At 37.5% G+C, this 17,292-nt stretch overlaps 2 protein-coding genes across 3 annotated transcripts; one reads left to right on the top strand and one right to left on the bottom strand.

The window, feature by feature from the left end:
- Positions 1-674: 674 nt before the first annotated feature.
- On the bottom strand, positions 675-8,206 carry cd63 (CD63 molecule). The gene is made up of 8 exons (XM_026332788.2): positions 8,078-8,206; positions 7,231-7,316; positions 3,724-3,912; positions 3,515-3,589; positions 3,338-3,433; positions 2,985-3,128; positions 2,013-2,096; positions 675-1,465 (listed from the first exon to the last, which is right to left on the bottom strand). Exons 2-8 carry the CDS (start codon positions 7,294-7,296, stop codon positions 1,400-1,402), a joined length of 720 nt encoding a protein of 239 aa, XP_026188573.1. The 5' UTR covers positions 7,297-7,316; positions 8,078-8,206; the 3' UTR covers positions 675-1,399.
- A 2,518-nt stretch (positions 8,207-10,724) lies between these two features.
- Positions 10,725-17,064, top strand: nemp1 (nuclear envelope integral membrane protein 1). 2 transcript variants are annotated; one of them, XM_026332594.1, is made up of 9 exons: positions 10,725-10,848; positions 11,393-11,514; positions 11,793-12,009; positions 12,090-12,162; positions 12,239-12,332; positions 12,434-12,548; positions 13,289-13,514; positions 13,728-13,904; positions 16,303-17,064. In XM_026332594.1, the coding sequence occupies exons 1-9, from the start codon at positions 10,740-10,742 to the stop codon at positions 16,325-16,327; spliced, it is 1,158 nt and encodes a 385-aa protein (XP_026188379.1). In that variant the 5' UTR covers positions 10,725-10,739; the 3' UTR covers positions 16,328-17,064. The 2 variants fall into 2 exon arrangements, with proteins under 2 accessions (XP_026188379.1, XP_026188378.1); XM_026332593.1 differs by having other exon boundaries at positions 16,283-17,064.
- The last annotated feature ends 228 nt before the right edge of the window (positions 17,065-17,292 follow it).

Here is a 17,292-nt window from a genome sequence, read left to right as displayed (position 1 = left end):
AACAGAATCTCATTTGGAAAAATAAGATAAACTCTTCTAGATGTGTTTTTACATTAGGACAATAATACAAGTGTATTTAGGTTAAAAGATCTTGCTTGGTGCAGTTCAAGTGATTGTAATACACTGCACATATTTCATGGTGAGAGTAGGGTAATATCACCTTCCAATGCATCTCAAGCCACTTTAAGGTGCAAATTTGTCATATGTTTACATCTAAGCTAATACATGAAGCTACAGACAAGGGAAGATGATACCATTAGTAAATGTGCGTCAGGACTATGTGATCTGTTGATATTTTGATTGAGAAATGGTAGAATGGTTTCAGGCACATTCCATTCATTACAGAACAGATAAAAGCTCACGTAGGCATATTGCATGTTTTTACACGTTCACATCAGTTATCTACTGTATTTTCTCAACTCACTATGTAGTTTTTTTTTTTTTTTTTTAAAATACAGACACTGCTCATCACATAATTACAGATGCATAAAAGGGGAATTTTGTGGCTAGTCGTGTTAGAAGACAAAAAATTGTGTGTACATTACACCTAAAAAGAAGTCTATTGGTGACTCAATTGCAAAGACATTCATGCATGTTTGTGTAGTTAGAAGCTGAACATCTTATTGTAGATGAAGATTCTAACCTTTCTGTGATGCAGCACAGCAGATGCAAGCTGAGGAGTCAACGGCACTTTATTTACTTAACTACTTTCTGCTTTGGAGCTTTACAATGAGAAAAACTTATTAAAACCACATGAGCACAAAAGTTCTATTCAAGCTTTGTGTCTCTTTCTGGGATACTATAAGAGGAACTGCATGTTGCTGGTGTGTGGTAAGTGTCAAATAAGAAATTCCCTTTGCTGCCTGTCTCACATTGGTATATCTAAATGTAAATGGAAAAAAAATGATATTGTATTTATAATTGTTTTTTTTTTTTAAAAACATTATTTACTTAAGTTTGCAATGTTGTGGTGCTGTGCCAGTGTTATATACAATGTAAGTGAACCGTGTACAAAATAAATACCTTAAAGGTGAATTTATTTTCCCCATTTGTATTTACACTTACTGCACATTTGGTTGTGGTCTTTAATAAAAACAAATTGGAAACTAGCAATACATAAAAACATCTCCAGCAAAAACAGGCAAAGTATAAATTTGCTGAAAGACCAAATTAAGCTTAAGCAATATAAAGATACTGATTCTCTATGGAACCTTTTCTAATGTTTTCCATTCCTACACAGACTAAGCTGATATAACATTAGCACATGAAATTATAACCCCAAATCAATAAAAGAGCAAAATATATTGTTCTGTGCATTGTCTATTATGTTTAAGCTTAACATAAAGCTCCCAAAAAGCATGACCTAAACAGCCAGCTCCTATTCAAGCATGAAGCTGAATCACATGACTTCGTAGCCACTGCGGATGCCTCTCATCAACATGCAGGCGAACACGATACCCATTATCTGGAAGGAAGAGAGGAAATATTGCCATTAGTGTTTCCTGACCTGCCTGCTAATAAATTCCACTGGATTTTGTTAACATTACATACAATACCCATTTTGTTTAGCCATATATAGAAGGCTTTCTAAATTTGTTACAAACACACTATAATGCTAATATAGCCTGTAAGCTTTTAATAACTAACACTTCCTGTGGGCAAGTGAAAATTGCTGTATAAACACATGACAATACAGTAAAAGAATTGTAATAATATAAAATATCTTCATGAGTTAGTTCCCTATAACAGCTTATAACTACATTTCATTGTAAGCTAAACAATTTTATGATTGTATACTGAATTTAAATACTAAAATGGGAGACTTTAAGTGAATTGAAATTAGGTATAAAAGTAAAATAACATAAATACAGTTACATCTTTGGAAAAAATAGACTTTGTATTGTATGTCTGTGTGTAAGAGGGTTTGGTAAAACTCCACCTGTTAGGAATTCTGTACTAAGATTATATTATGTTTCTAATACAGCATGTTTGTGTTTATTCATATTACATACCTGCAGGAAAGCAATAACAAGAGCTGCGACTATGACCCACAGGATGTTTTTCTTCAGCAGTGCCTCCACCGCCACACTGCAACCCTGCATTTGAAAAACACATATTGTCTTTTTGGTCTAATATTTCCTTTGGTTTCAGCTAACTCGGTCTCTTTAGCTTGAGAGATGCTGGACATACTCCAGCAACAACTATGGTTTGGTGTGGAGCTGGTATTGTTTAGTAAGAGTTTGTTTTTTTTTTTTTTTGCTGAAAATGATCTGCCACTGCTAAAAGCTTTCATTTAAACCTTTAACCAAAACTGCAAATTGAATAAAGAAGCCAAAAAAACTTCCATACCTTACAAAGTATAAAAAGCTATTACATCACTTCTCTATCAACCAAGTCAACTGCAAACTATTCAGCTTACAATGCACCGGTTTAAAAAAAAAAAAAAAAAAGATTTTTTTTTTTTAAACTCTCAAATATCTCTAATAATATCAGTTGGGCTCTACTTAACAGTTGTTAATGTTATTTGTTATTTTGGGGGGCCTTTCACGCATTGATTACTGTGTACTCAGTTTACTGGTTACTCTTCTATAGCTGTAGTTTTTTCAGTGTTTAACAGACTAGTTTTAAATATTGCAAGGAGAACACAGAAAGCGTAGCCTCAGAGAGCTGCTATAAACAACTTCAGGCCACCCCACCAGCTTCTCAGTAAGATAACAAACCATGGAAAACTGCTTGCACTATGCGCTGCATAAAATGAGGTAGCAGCTGATTATGACTGACATCAGTAAACAACTTCTGCCCTTCTGTTTGTATGTCTAGCAAAAGGAGGGTTTGTGTTAGCATTAAACCACACATGCTGTTACCACCATTAACCAAAGGTGTCGCAAAAACAAACCAGGGCTAAAATCTTAATTACAACCTTAACTAAATCTCAGGTTGCAATGTTGTCTTCACAACAGCAGCTTCAGTCTATAGGGGTTTACCTCTTGGTACACTTTGGAGGAGTTTTTCATTGCCCCGGCTCCACAGTCTTTAGACACATTCACACAGCATGAGTCAGGCACAGAGTTCCCATCAGGTTTGAAGCTTTTCCAGTCAGCAGAACTGTTCACACCACAGCACTTCAACTGGAGGTACAAATGTGTCAGAGGAGAAACACTTAATATGGGCAGGTTACAGATGACCAGTGCACAGTAAAATAATTTAACTTATGTTAGCATGTGGTGCCAAGAACAACACTGACATGTCACAACTCCAACCAACAGGATGCTGGACTGTTATGTAAAGGTGTTGGCAGAGTAAGTAAACAGTGAGTAGGCAAATTTAGTCAACTTACATCCTTTTGAATTTTGTCCATAGCCTCTCTGAATTCAGTGTTGTTTTTGTAACTGGAAAGTGTTTCAGTGAGGCTATCCTGGACAACAACAGAGAGCTAGATGGAAGACAACGGGAAGTTAAACAGCGCCTTCAGCAGGGTTATCATATAAGTAACACAGTAAATGTATACACTCACTTTGTTCCTGAAGATGTATCCAGCGATTGCTGCTGCAATTTCAACAATGATGACCAGTACGAGAAGGATGGCAAACTGGAAAAAGAAAAATAGTTGTAACATGAATTCCATTCCAAGCTACTTCATATATGTTTTGGACATGTTATTGTTGTACCACTAATTTCTACAGAGCAAAGTCAATCCAATTTTGCTGAACATGGTTAAATTACCATGGTGACCATGCAGTAGTTCTCTTTCCAGGCTCCACAGCAGCCAAAGAAGGCGATAAAGAAAATCACCACGCCAACTCCAATGAGGACAATCGGTGCTCCCGAGGCTGTTGCATCATGGATCCTCAAGGTCTTGTGCAGAGCCACCTGAACCAGGATTCCCACCACAATCAACGCTAAGCCGCATAACTGCAGGAAAAGGAATGAATTAGTTAGGCTGAAATCATTTCTGCTTGTTTTATGAAATGAGTGTGTTCCTTTGGTTTGAGCCCAAAACCAAGGTTTTATTTGAGCATTTCAAGTTTTTACGCATTTTTTCCTGTTAATTAAGACAGGGTCAGGAAAAGCAGATCTGAAACTCTGAAAAGAGTGCTGAATGTTTGCAAAGCAAGTTTTAAAATTTGAAGAGACTGATTTGTAACACTGAAGAGAATGAAGCATTTTTCCAGATATTCAAATTTTATTTTCAAAGATTTGAATCAGCTTTCAGTTTTGAAATCAAAATTTTCACATTGAAAATGTATTTTCAAACATTCAAATCCTAATTTTCAGTGTTGCTGATTCTTAACCTATTATCACATCATACTTTTGAGGCCAGATAAAGGCTTCTCTATGGCGGGGGTTTCAGACCCACATTCTTTCGTTAAGAAAGGAGTGGATCTAGCTGGCCAGGCTAGCCCATGTGGTGGGAAGCGTGAATGTCTGTAAATATTATATTCCATACATTTTTTTAGGTGAAATAAAGCAACTGACATTGCGTTGCATTTATATTTAACAATTCAATTTCGTTTCTATATAAAAAAGTCAAGAGTTTTCATATAAACACCTCAATCAAGCAAAAAAAGTTAACACTAATGCTAAACAGAGGGAAGGAAGTTGCAACAGTCCTCAGCTAAAGTGATCAGATATAAACTGTGAAATTCATGTGACACGACTCAGGGTGGACGGTAAACAGTTGACTAGAACATTAACAGTGTGAGTTAATTGACCATGACCACCCTAGGATCAACTAGACCTAAAGCAAACATTACAAAGAACCAGTGTACAACTATTTTGATAAGTTACTGGCAGATGTGGCTCAGGAGGTAGAGCAGGTCATCAATGCAGTCCAGGCACATTCTTTGACTTTATCAATCGGTAACACCCCCCCTTTCATTCATTCATTCATTTAGTCATTGCAATTTCCAGAAAGTTGGGAAGTGAATAGTCATATATACCAGAACAGTAGCCTCCCTTTTTTGGGCAATTCAATTTGAAAGCTTCACATGATTTTTTTCCCCATTTAAATTAATGTACAAAGTATGCATAGCTGATTAAATGAATTTGTTACAAACTTTCTATATGTAAATGCTTGAATTTCAGTGGTGGAGCTATAGTTTTACAGTGGCAAGAGAAAGTATGGAAACACCTTAGAATTAAATGATTTTCAATAATTTGCCATAAAATGTGATCTTATCTTCATCTAAGTCACAATAATAGACAAACAGGATATTTAAGTTGATGACATAAAAAGCAATTCTAATTTCCCATGTGCTTATTAAACAGACATCAAACAATCAGTGCTGGAGAAAAAGGTAACTGAACCTAGTCTAGACAAATTACTTCAACGAAAGCTATTGGAGTTAATAGTTTGCATATTTGGAGTCCAGTTAAATAACTGAGTTGTGGTTTAGAGCTACTTTGTTTGAAAAAGATGGTCAAACATTTTCAGTTTGCTGATTAAATGAAGCATCTGCTGATGTGAACTATGCCTTTACAACAAGTCCAACTAGAGGCAACTAGAGACGTGTGATCAAGAGTGGTTGATCTGCGTATGGCTGGAAAGGGAGTCACAGTGTCTCATTGTTTAGGCATCCATCAGTCAACACACAAACTGTCTATAAAGTGAGACAATTTAGAACTGTGGCTACTCTTAACAGAAGTGGGCAGCCGGCCAAGATGACTCCAAAGGCACAACACAGAATGCTCTATGAGGTTAAGAACTTGTGTGTAACAGCTAAAGGTTTGAAGACATCCCTGGAACTTGTTCATCAATCTACCAAACAAAAATCTCTGAAAAGGCAGTGTGCCCATTGCAGAACATGAAGGAAGCTGCTACTCTCCAAAGCATTTAAAAAAAAAAAAAAAAAGTAACTTCTTTAAAAAAAAAAAATCATTGCTGTGCACCTGAAATTTGACAAAGTGCTCTTTGGCAATCCACAACACTACTGGAAAATGTGTTGTGGACAGACGAAAACCTGTTTGGGAAGAATACTAGCTCTAAGGGCACACAGTATGGTGGAGGGAACATCATAATTTGGGCTTGTTTCACTCTCTCACAGCCTGGGATACTTATTTCTCTGAAGATTTGATCATGTATTTTTTTTTTTCCTGTTGACTGACAGTAAACAGATTAACCAAAGCCTCAGGAACAGTTCCTGGCCAAACTGGACATACTAGTCTTTCTTTTCTTTTTTTTTTAATTTTTTATAAATGCTCATGTCAGCATAGCAAACCTAAACATGTATAGTGGAAGTCTGTCAGTATCTTTAATAGTAGATGACTCATTATCAGTCCAGTGTTAGGTCCTTGTTGGCGCCACCAATGTCAATATTTGCGCTTCAGTCACACAGGTAGCTAATGGCTGACGTAGGAAACATAAAGGAGCGAACAGAGCATGCAAACAGACCGAAAAGGGTCACATCAATCTCTGACTAAATAAAACAGTGAAGTGTTTATCCAGAATGCTGCTGGATTTTTAATTTTAGCTTGAATTTCTTGATGAAAATGTGTAATCCTGAACCATCAGTTGATTACATGATGAAAGTTCTTATTTGAGCTTCTCTAATGTGAATATTTTCTGGTTTTCATCTTTTTTTGTTTTCCAATAAACTGAATTGCTCTGGACTATTGCTTGGACAAAACAAGGCCTTTACATATGTTGCTTTGGACTTGCAACATGTATCTAACCTTATATAAACTAATAGCATTGTCATTCTGTACTTCCTCTTGTTCTGTAAAAGATGACTTGTACTCAGTGCTACAGACACCAATATTTAATGCTTTAGGTAGAAATATGCTAATGAAGGATTAAGGGAAACACACATTCATACCAATGAGTCATTTAATATTGCTAGTTTATTTGTCGTAACCTACACCGCTCGCTCTGGAAACATAGGTTCATGCGTTTATATACTTTTTTGTGAGGAAGAATTTGATACTAATCAAAAGGTTATGCAAACATGTGCTTATCAGCTTTATTATGGATGGTGACACCATTTACGTTAACTTTAAAGTAGGGCAATAAGGCCATATTTCAGGCTCAAAGTCATGTGGCTGGCAAAAGGCAGAAATGTCACAAAACTAGTCGAGCCTAGAACCTTTTCGAGCATGCGGAAAAAAGAGTAATATCCTGATAAAACCAATCGCACTGGAAAAAAATAACCTGGCTTTATTTGATGTTTGTTCCCTTTACTTCTCAGCACAACTGTGTTGTTACCTTCTTTTGCTCTGGTAGCTGCTACTCACCCAGAAAATGAAGTTGAAAAAGAAAAGCAGGAACTTCACACATTTCATTCCCCCAGCTACACCCATGGCTGATGAGGATCAATTTACTGAAACAGAAATCACAAACAAACATTTGACTCATATTTTTCAAGGCTGAACTGCTATGCATGAAAATGACATCAGCTGTAACATGAGCAGCACCACAGTGGAAGATCGCAGTCATGTTCAGTAGAAAACTGAATCCAAAGATTTAGTTATAAAAAGAACTGAAACACGAAGACTGTGACAACGTGTTTTCTGATACATCATCGACTATTAGATAGCGTTAACTAACGAGCTTTTGCATACATCTGCCCCAGTTTGCATTTATTGTGTTAACATCAAAGGGGCCTTAAAATAGGGCAGCGCCAAACAACGTTAACTTACTTCCATCAAACAAGAACAGCTGACAGTGTTAGACCGCAAAGGCTTCCACAATCACATGAAACGGGCCATAACGACAACAAAAGTGTCGTAGAAACCCCAAGTCCCAGCTAACTAGGTTAACTTATCTTTGTGCCAGACAATTTGTGCCAAATTAGTTAGTTAACGCTAACTACATTAACACATCGACTTCTCTAACTTACTGAATTTGCTCGATTTTGACAACTACGTTGTAAATAAAAACAAAGTTAGACAGTTTCAGTTTCCTCCACGACTAATGTGGAAGTAACAACATTTTGCAAACCTGGCGTTGTTAGCTACTTTTTTGTTGAAGTGTTAGTTTTAACGCTACCGTTAGACGCGCTGTTTCAAAAATAATAACGTTAACGGCAAAAGCGGTGAATAAAACGAAAAAATGCTATTTCCGTAACATTTTGGTGCGTACCTTTGTGAAAAGCTTTGAAAAATCCACTGGTTAAAGACGATGACGATGTGTTGAAATATTTGACTCTTATAACATTTATAGCTAGTCCCTCCCTCAGTTCCTCACTCCCTCTTCTGTTTCTTTTTTTTTTTACTGACACACACTGCCGCCTTCATGGTCTCACGGAATTTAGTACTTCGACACTTAGTGCGTACCCCTCCATAGTACGTATTGGTACAACCGCCACGGAAATAATAATAGATTGCAGTTAGTAGTTAGTTAATCTTTTAGAAGTTAATTTGAAACATAAATGTAGGCTCATTTTTACATCCAGTTATGCTTACAAGACTTCAAATAACTGTAAGAGTGGTGTAAGAAGTGTCCAGATCGGTTTCTTAAATACAAGTAGAAATACAGAAATACAACATGAAAAATACACCATGGCTAATGGAGTATTAATTACTCAGTCTACACATCACCTTCCTTAGTGGGTAAATCATTGCTCTAGGTCCCTCAGGTCCTTATGGCTCCTGGATGTCTTAATTTATTTAGGACGATAATGGTTATACAGCATGTGTGCAAGGTTTGCCTTTAAGAAGAACCCACTACTCAAACATTTTCTCTTTTACACACTGAGTAAAATCCCCAGACTGCTAATAACCTCTGACTTGTGCTGTGTGTTTTCCCACATTATCACTGTGAAGGTTGATGTTGTGGACCAAATTTCTGACCTCAGTTGTTCTCACTGTAGCTTGTATGGTTACTGTACCACAAGACTATCAAAAAACAAACATATGCATGACTTGTTGGATCAAGCCACAATGAGCCAATGATATCAGCTTGACCTGGTTTACAGTGAAATTTCACATAGTTTAACTCGTGCTCAGGAAGTAAATGTAGTTATTATAAAAAAAATTATTTTTCATTTCACTGATTTTGGACTAAGGGTGAATAAGTATTATGGTTAATTCATTTGACAAATATTTATCAGAAAGTTTCAATTTAACCTTCACTAACAGAAGGTTAGTTAGTTAGTTAGCTAGTTAGTTTCTGTTACATGACAGCTTTACTGGTGTAGACAGGTTGAAAATGGGTTCTAATCTCTATACGAGCCCAAAGCACCAACAATTTGTGTTCCAGCCCTTAGGCCAAAGGCAGTGCTGTACACCATGGAGCTCTGTAGGACTGGGTAGTATCAAATCATAAGTTCAATCTGAACCACATTCCATGAATGGGTGTGTAAGAATGGGAGGTATGGTCAACTGTTTAATCCTTTCCAGACTTCATTAAACTGGAAGGATTCAACTCACCACCAGCTGGTGATCAGTTGACCCTCTCTAGCTGCCCCAAGTGTCCAAGGCATATGGCTGAAGGTCAGATGACACGACTACAAAGTAAATTATTGACCTCCGGCCTAGGGCGTCCTGGTGCCATGTGCACTGATGGACACTATTATACTTGAACATGGTGTTATGGACAAACTGTGACTAGCACAGAAGTCCAACAACGGAACACCACTCGGGTTCAGATCGGGGAGACTGTTCCTCCCAATCACGCCCCTCCAGGTTTCACTGTTGCTGCCCACGTGAGCATTGAAGTCCCCCAGCAGAATAATGGAGTCCCCAGGAGGAGCACCTTTCAGTACCCCCCCCCCCCCCCCCCGTGAGCCGAGAGACTCCAAAAAGGCCGGGTACTCTGCACTGTTGTTCGGCCCATAGGCCGAGACAACAGTGAGAGCCCTATGGCAATCCCTTTAAAATTAAAATCTAATTTGGATGCCAGCTGTTTGACAGTTTGTTTAAGAAAGACAGAAGGTCAAATTAGTGTATTTACTTCAGATGCAGGTTCTGCTTCTTGTGTGGCGCTTAGAATAGGTTGGCAGCTGCCATGAAATAGTATATGCAATGCATCTGCTACTTCACTGTTTATTTTTCTTATGATGGAACCTTAAAAAAAGTATTATTGACCTTAATGTTTGCACCCACCACTGTGTTTCTATAAGCCAAATGCACCTGCATGTATATTCATCCAGCAGGCTCATGATGTCTTCTTATATTTACTTACTCCACCAATGCCAAACTACAGCTGCTTTTGTCTGGGCCAAAGGTACACAGTATGGTCAGAAAATTTCCATCTGGGCTGCACACCTTAAATTGAGCTCCAAAAAGGTTACTAAAGTCACACAAAACGCACCCAGAAATCAAACAGCTGAAATGTTAAGCTGATAGCTCAGCTGACAGAATATTAATTTGCAGCAATTTTAAATATTCATAAGTTGTTTAGGATTTTTTTTAAAGATTCACTAGTGGCACCTGATCAAATATGACTATTTGTTATTTTCTGTTATTGTTAACTAAATGGTTTTGGACTGCCGTTCAGACGTAAACAACAATTTGAATATGCTGATTTAGGCTGAAGAAGAGTTAATGACAATGGCTTGTTACTCTGACAGTTATACATTAAACAGCCTTGATATCATAGATTTTAGCTCTCTGTTAAAGCATGTAATTCAAACATTGGCTGTATTAAGACAGCACTTGTTGAGACGTTGAACGTGCAATAATAATAATATGACGACATCCAGTCTGATGTTGTGATTGGTGGAATGACCTGTAACTCAATCCAGCCGTCAGTGGAGGAAGGGGCGGGACCAGCCATAATTGTGGGTATATGTGTTTTCATCATGGCGGGATGCATGAAAATGATAAACGCTTTCACTTTTACAGGTGCTAAATTCCTGCTTTTTGCGGTGCTGCTTTTCTCTTTACCTCAAGCATCACGCCAGGGAACGGGTAAGATGCAGTGTTACGTTCCAATATCAGACACTTGACTTGATAGGATCCGCAAGTTTTATCAGAGCTAGCTTGTGTTATGGCAGTTAGCAGCTAACTAGCTAGCTACTCTGTGTTCAGTCTTGGTGTCACTGTCCGTATCTGTGTGGTCTCCTATTTTATCTGACAAATCTAATGTCTCTTGTTCTGCTGTTGTAGATTTGCAGAACATTGATCTTACGGTGCTCGAGATAACACAGTGTCTGACATGGTCAGCCCCTTGTCACAAGAACAATTACAGCATCATTACAATGTTACAACAAAGCTATATAAACACAACACTGCATCACCGATTTCGTAGATTTTAGCTGAGTGCCACAGACAGGATACACAAGTCAGAGACTACTGACAGACAGACTAACACGTTGTTGGTTTTGGTCTTTCAGTTGGATTAACTGATAATACAAATATATGGAAATCACCAGATCAGATTCCTTCTAGACATAGTGCATAACATGTGATTCAGTTTTAGTTCTACATAGCTGTTTCTGCTTGTCAAACCCAGGTAACAAACATCCAGTAATTGATCTGCAGGATGGGGAGCAATATGTCATATCAGGAATCAACAGGTTCTGTTATAAAAACTCCATAGTACCAAACTGGAGGCAAACATGGACAAGAATTCAGGTAAGTCCCATGAGCCCAATCTACAGCAGACCTGTTTAATTTTTTAAATGTATTTGACTTAATCACAGATCGCTTTCCCTCAATCTGAGTGTCTTAGATCAAAAATTTAAAAAATGCTAATTTATGTTTAAAACTTGATATTAGGGAAGAAATAGAAGCTTTGGTATTGCATTTGTCAGGGATATAGTGTCCACAGTTTTCATGAAAGGGTTTGATCTTAAGACACTTAATCCCTTAGGGTGTTGTTTAGGTCCCTAATTACTAACAATTTCTGACAGGTCAAAGTGTGGAGTTCAAATGTGTTCAAGTTGGAAACTGTGGAAGGTGAGGAGGAGCTGCAGGAGCTGGAACAGTTTAGTTTCTGGGGCTGGTTTCAGAGCTTGTTACGGGAGCAGCAAAACGAAACGACTATTAACATCAGCCTGTTCAACAAGAAGACATGCTTCAAGATCGATCCTGCTGACAGTACTCGGTACACTGTCAAGCCCCTTCGCAGTAAGCTGTAAAGAAATATATTTGCCGATTGTTGAGAGATATTAGCTGGCTCTGACATAATAGTTGTTTTTTCCTTACAGATTTTGATATCTACCTGTTTTTGGTATTCCTCATGGGAATGTTGTTGTTTATCTGTGCAGATTCCCTCAGCAGGTAATTCATAACTTATTTTCCATTGTTAGGAATTTATAGCGTTCTGATGCTTTAACTTTTTTTCCCTTGTATAAAGGAGTCAAGTTTTTTTCTACTCTGCTGGCATGAGCACAGGCATGATCGCTTCTCTTATCATCATGTTTTTCATTTTGGCACGATTTTTGCCAAAGGTAAGGTATTTAATTGTCCCTAAGTATCCATGATTTAATAAATTAAATTACTTTGTTTTTATGCTTAATCGTTGTACTTTTTGTGTTTAATGCTTCCACAGAGAAGCCCTTTTTATGTGTTGATTGTTGGTGGGTGGTCATTTTCTGTGTACGCCATCCAGCTAGTCTGCAAGAACCTCAGCATAATTCTGCGAGAGCACTGGCACGTGGCATTAGGTACAGACCCTTCATGAACACAACTGACTTGGAGAGACATCAGAACAAAGCAACACTCCATATATTTATTCATTTTCTGTACCCACTTGTGCCTAATTAGGGTCACAGGGATCTGCTGGAGCCTATCCCAGCTCTCTTTGGGTGAACGTCAGGGGTACACCCTGGACAGGTCACCAGTCCATCGCAGACAAAGCAATACTCTCAATAATAAAAAATATATATAAGTATTATTTTAACACTACATCAAAAATTTCAGCATTGAAAACACATTCAAATAAAAACAACATGAATCAGCAAAGTTAGGTCATAAAACTTGTAGTGATCTTGTGAATAAGCATTTCATGCATTTCTTACCTTTTGATCATAAATCACCTTTCTTAAATGAATGGGTGTCTGTTAAGTTTACAAGACAGATCAGTTCTCTTAAAAATATGAACAAATATAAAGACATTTTTTCAAAAAAAAAATCAATGTGACATCCAGGCATCAACATATTTATTTTTATTGACAATGAAAAGCATAAAATCTTCACGTTTGTAAATGTTGAAATACAATATACATGATGGGCTGCAGGTCAGAAAAATGTGGAACCGATTAGATTGAGTAATGTGATTGGCACCTTTACAGAACCTCTAAATCATTCTGCAAATTCAGTCCACAGGCTTTGTGTTGCACAACTCTCCACTGAGTAAGTTCTTTAACACTGTGTAAGTCATTATTTCTGTTTTTTTTTTTGTCAGGCTATGTGGCAGTAGTGGGATTCATCAGTTTTGCTGTGTGTTACCGTTACGGTCCTCTGGTGGATGAGAAGAGCATTAACATCTTGTCGTGGACACTGCAGCTGTTTGGACTGCTGCTTATTTATTTTGGAATTCAAATTCGGCAAGTTGCCCTCGCCATCATTGTGGCAGCTTTGTTCTCCAAACATTTGGAGCAGCCGGTTTCTATGGCAGTTGTTGCCTGGAGGTGGGTGTTTATAATTCAGACAGAAGGTGGCATCAGAGTACTGTACTATATTAAACTGAAAATTTACTCAGTTTATATGGCATTTCTGACTCAGCAAGATATATGGTTACATGGCTCCTTTTATTTGCTTTTAGCTTTAGCTAGGTAATCATCGATAATCACATTCATTTCATATAATTTGGATTTTTATTGGGCACTTGGCCTGTTGTGCAGGAAGGTCAGGCAGCATCTCCACTGGAGGCCAGAGCCACGTCGCCTGTTGACAGAGGAGGAGTATCAGAAAGAGGGGGAGGAGGAGACTCAACGTGCACTGGAGGAGCTGAGGAAGTATTGTAACAGTCCAGAGTTCAGCCCGTGGAAGGCAGTGTCAAGGCTTCAGTCTCCCAAAAGGTGCAGATTCCACACATCTATGATTTGTTCAAATTAAACATGTCTGAAATAGACACACTGTTAATTTTACATGTTTGCTTACATTTAGGGTTGGGTAATACCACAGATTCAGACACAGACTCTTTGACTCTGAACCTTGAATCAGAGTAGGATCAATATGAGTTTTTTGACACTGATAAACAAGAAAAGATAAAACTAGAGATGATGTAAGATTTACTACAATACTGACTCACCAAAAGTTGGACCTTCCAGGTATGGTATAGGTTTATTAATCGAAACCTTGTCAGTACACATAGGTGATCTCCCTAAATGATGTGACTAAAAAAAAACCAGCTGTCTGCATTATCGATGAGTTAGGAGTCTCCCATTAAAGTGGGCAAATACCTAAGCACACAAGTGTTGTGTATTTTATATTTGTCATTAATTTAAATCTGTGTCCACTTTGCAAAAAAGGATGTTTTACTTATCAGTATCAAAAATGTCAAATCTACTAATTCCATGTACTGGTGATTAAACAGTAAAGCAAAAACATACCAGGGGGGAATATTTTTTATAGGCACTATATTTTAATACTGCAGACATAATGCTAGTATACTTATTCAAATAGATAACTATTTAAAACAAATAAAAGATCTTAAAATTTGCTTTACAATGCCATTTCCTGATTGCTGATAGGGATCGGAATTAAGATTTTATTGATCCCAATACCAATACCATCAATTCCGATTATTGGTCCGACTATTGATTCGCAAAAAAAAAAAAAAAAACAGCACCACAAAATTATGGCTGTTACTGTCTCTGAGTCTCAACATAGTGTTCCACAGAGTTACACCAAATTAGAGAAGTACATCAAGTAAACACAATTGAGGCGCATAATCTATCATGAACATACAGTTCTATTGAAGTGTTGTGTGTTTTTTTTTTTTTCTGTGTTTTTGTTCTGTTTATTAGTGTTACGATGGGTTTCATAGTGCAATTTTGCACAAGACGAGTGTTTTCAGTCAATTGAAACTCCTACCTAACAACCACCCCTTCACCCATGCCTTATGCATTGTTGTTGTTCTGTTGGAGGTTTAGACCGTATTTCCCGTGTCCCAGATCTTCCTGTAGGCTCCTCTGTGTGCTTTTTGGAAACACTGTGCTTCCAGTGCTTGAGTGAACATGTGCCCAGTATAGACACAAACATAAGTCTTGTGCAAATCACTATGTGCTGCACAAGGAAGGTTTGGTATAGATAGTGTCAGAGTTATTTGTAGTAAATGTCTGTTGGTCATCTTCTAAAATGATGAAATGAGAGAATATGCATGGTACTTCTGATCTGCTGAGCCTGCTACGAGGCTCTAATGTTGTGATTCCGATAGAAGGGACAGTGTTGAATCGGTTCTAACCTGGAACTGGTTTGATTCCCCTTCCCTAGTTGCTGACTACATTGCTGTGCAGTTTAATCCAGTGCTGTGAACACTGCATGTATTCTGCATGTAGTTTTACATAGAAACAAAAATCAGTAATGATCATAACCGCCAGAATAGCACATCCCCTGGTCATCCATCATTGGAATTTCTAGCAGCATCAGTAAGTTGTAGTAGACTACTGTAGTGCTAATTTTTTTTTCTACTTTCAGTGGTGTACCTTAAATAAAATCTGGATGTGTTGCACCTTTTCAGAATAACCAGAACTATTTCATCTGAAGATTACTTTGATGTGCATAGTTCCAGTTAGCCCTTGTAATAGGTTACAAATATATCCATCCATCTATCAGCGTGTGCCGCTTGCCCTGTAGAGATTCACCGGTGGCTGGAGCCATTGCCAGTTGACATTGGGTGAAAGTTGGGTAGTCTGTATGCTGGGGACAATGAGCTTACAACAAAAATTTACTCCACATAAATTTTACTCAGGTTTTATTCATATCAAACCATGCCACTAATTTTTCTGACTTCATAGCAGTGAATGCCCTGCAACTAGAAAGTCTCATTTCCTAATTGGGAGGATGGGACATGGGCCAGAAGTGGTGCTCATATGTTTGTTGGATCACTATTACAGCATGCAAAGAGGGATTATAACCAAGTATCGTGGAGTATTTTGTGTATAAGTTCCAGGGCTTTTGATATGATGTAGCCAGTGACAACGTGTTCACACACTTTTTACAGTGTGTGGGACATCCGGCTTTTGCTACACAAGAAGTCAGGTGATCGTCACAGTAACTCAGTTTTGACATAATGATTGTATTGAGAAATGGTGAAGAATAGCCAGATATTGTTCTTTTGTAAAAAATAAACAAACAAAAACAATTGTATGTATAATTGTAGGTACACTCAAATATTTATAGATGGTTAGTATGTTGCATACAATGTGTTGCTGATACTGTCACTAATCCACAGGTTTGCTGATTTTATTGAAGGATCTCCTCACTTGATGCCAACTGAGGTGTCTGTCCACGCGCAGGAATATGGCTTTGGAGGATCTTTTTTTGAGGATGAACTTTTTGACACTGACGATGAGGACGAATATATTAAGCCTATGATGAAACCAGAGTGAGATGGCACTGAGTATAAAATTACCATTATTGTATTTCAGAAAGCACGATGGGAGATCAGCTCTCCATGGCTTCAGTGCAAATGTTCAGCATGACATGGAATGATGTACTGTTGAGGCTGGGTGAGAAAAAAAAAAAAAAAATATCAGTCTTCAGGGCCATATTGTGTCCTGGCTTTCAGTGACAGACAAGACAGTGCAGAACAGTGTGGTCAGATCTGTCATTAGCAAAATGTCAAAGTAATGTGGTTTAAAGAATATGCACTAAAGCTAAATGTTTTCTTTTTTAGGGAACAAATGCTTCTGTAAAAATTGAGGATACAAAATGCACTGAAATTCAGTAAGGGAGACCAATGTGAATTCAAAACAAGTGAACTTCTACAGTGTTTGAGTTTTGTCTTATGTCATAGCACAGAAAATGTTTTAGTTTTCAAAATGTTTGCAGTTTTAGGGGTTAGGGTAACAAGTTACTCTCTGTACAGCAGCATATACTGTGGAATTTACTATTCCAGCTTTCTGCTCAGGGAGAAAATGGTTGATCATGTTTGTAGTTCATATTTTATTGAGCATAAATGAGTGGGGAAAAAAAGGTGTTCTGAACTATTTTGAATAAACATTTGAGCACTGACATTCATGTGTTAAAATTATTGTCCAATATTATGAGTGAAAGGTTTTTGTATGATATATTCAAACCCAAAAAAGTTAAAATTTTATTTTCATAATGGGTGCTTTCAGTATTTTACTAAAATAAGATTCAAAGAGTAGTGGAAAATAAAGTACGTGTGCTCAAATACTGTAATCAAGCATAAGTATCTTAAAATTGTACAAGTTTTTCCGTTTTACTTCCAGCACATTT

Source organism: Mastacembelus armatus, chromosome 7, assembly GCF_900324485.2.
Source record: "Mastacembelus armatus chromosome 7, fMasArm1.2, whole genome shotgun sequence".
NCBI classification, from domain to species: domain Eukaryota; kingdom Metazoa; phylum Chordata; class Actinopteri; order Synbranchiformes; family Mastacembelidae; genus Mastacembelus; species Mastacembelus armatus.
Note: the sequence above shows the minus strand (reverse complement) of the source record. Positions and strands in the feature narration are given on the sequence as shown.

Coding starts and splice junctions, on each gene's coding strand:
- nemp1 (XM_026332593.1), top strand. CDS start 10,740: ATGGCGGGATGCATGAAAATGATAAACGCTTTCACTTTTACAGGTGCT. Junction 12,010..12,089: donor CACTGTCAAGCCCCTTCGCA/GTAAGCTGTAAA, acceptor TTTTCCTTACAG/ATTTTGATATCTACCTGTTT. Junction 12,549..13,288: donor GCACTGGCACGTGGCATTAG/GTACAGACCCTT, acceptor TTTTTTTGTCAG/GCTATGTGGCAGTAGTGGGA.
- cd63 (XM_026332788.2), bottom strand. CDS start 7,296: ATGGGTGTAGCTGGGGGAATGAAATGTGTGAAGTTCCTGCTTTTCTTT. Junction 3,913..7,230: donor TTTTCAACTTCATTTTCTGG/GTGAGTAGCAGC, acceptor CTTTTCCTGCAG/TTATGCGGCTTAGCGTTGAT. Junction 1,466..2,012: donor TTGTTATTGCTTTCCTGCAG/GTATGTAATATG, acceptor TCTTCCTTCCAG/ATAATGGGTATCGTGTTCGC.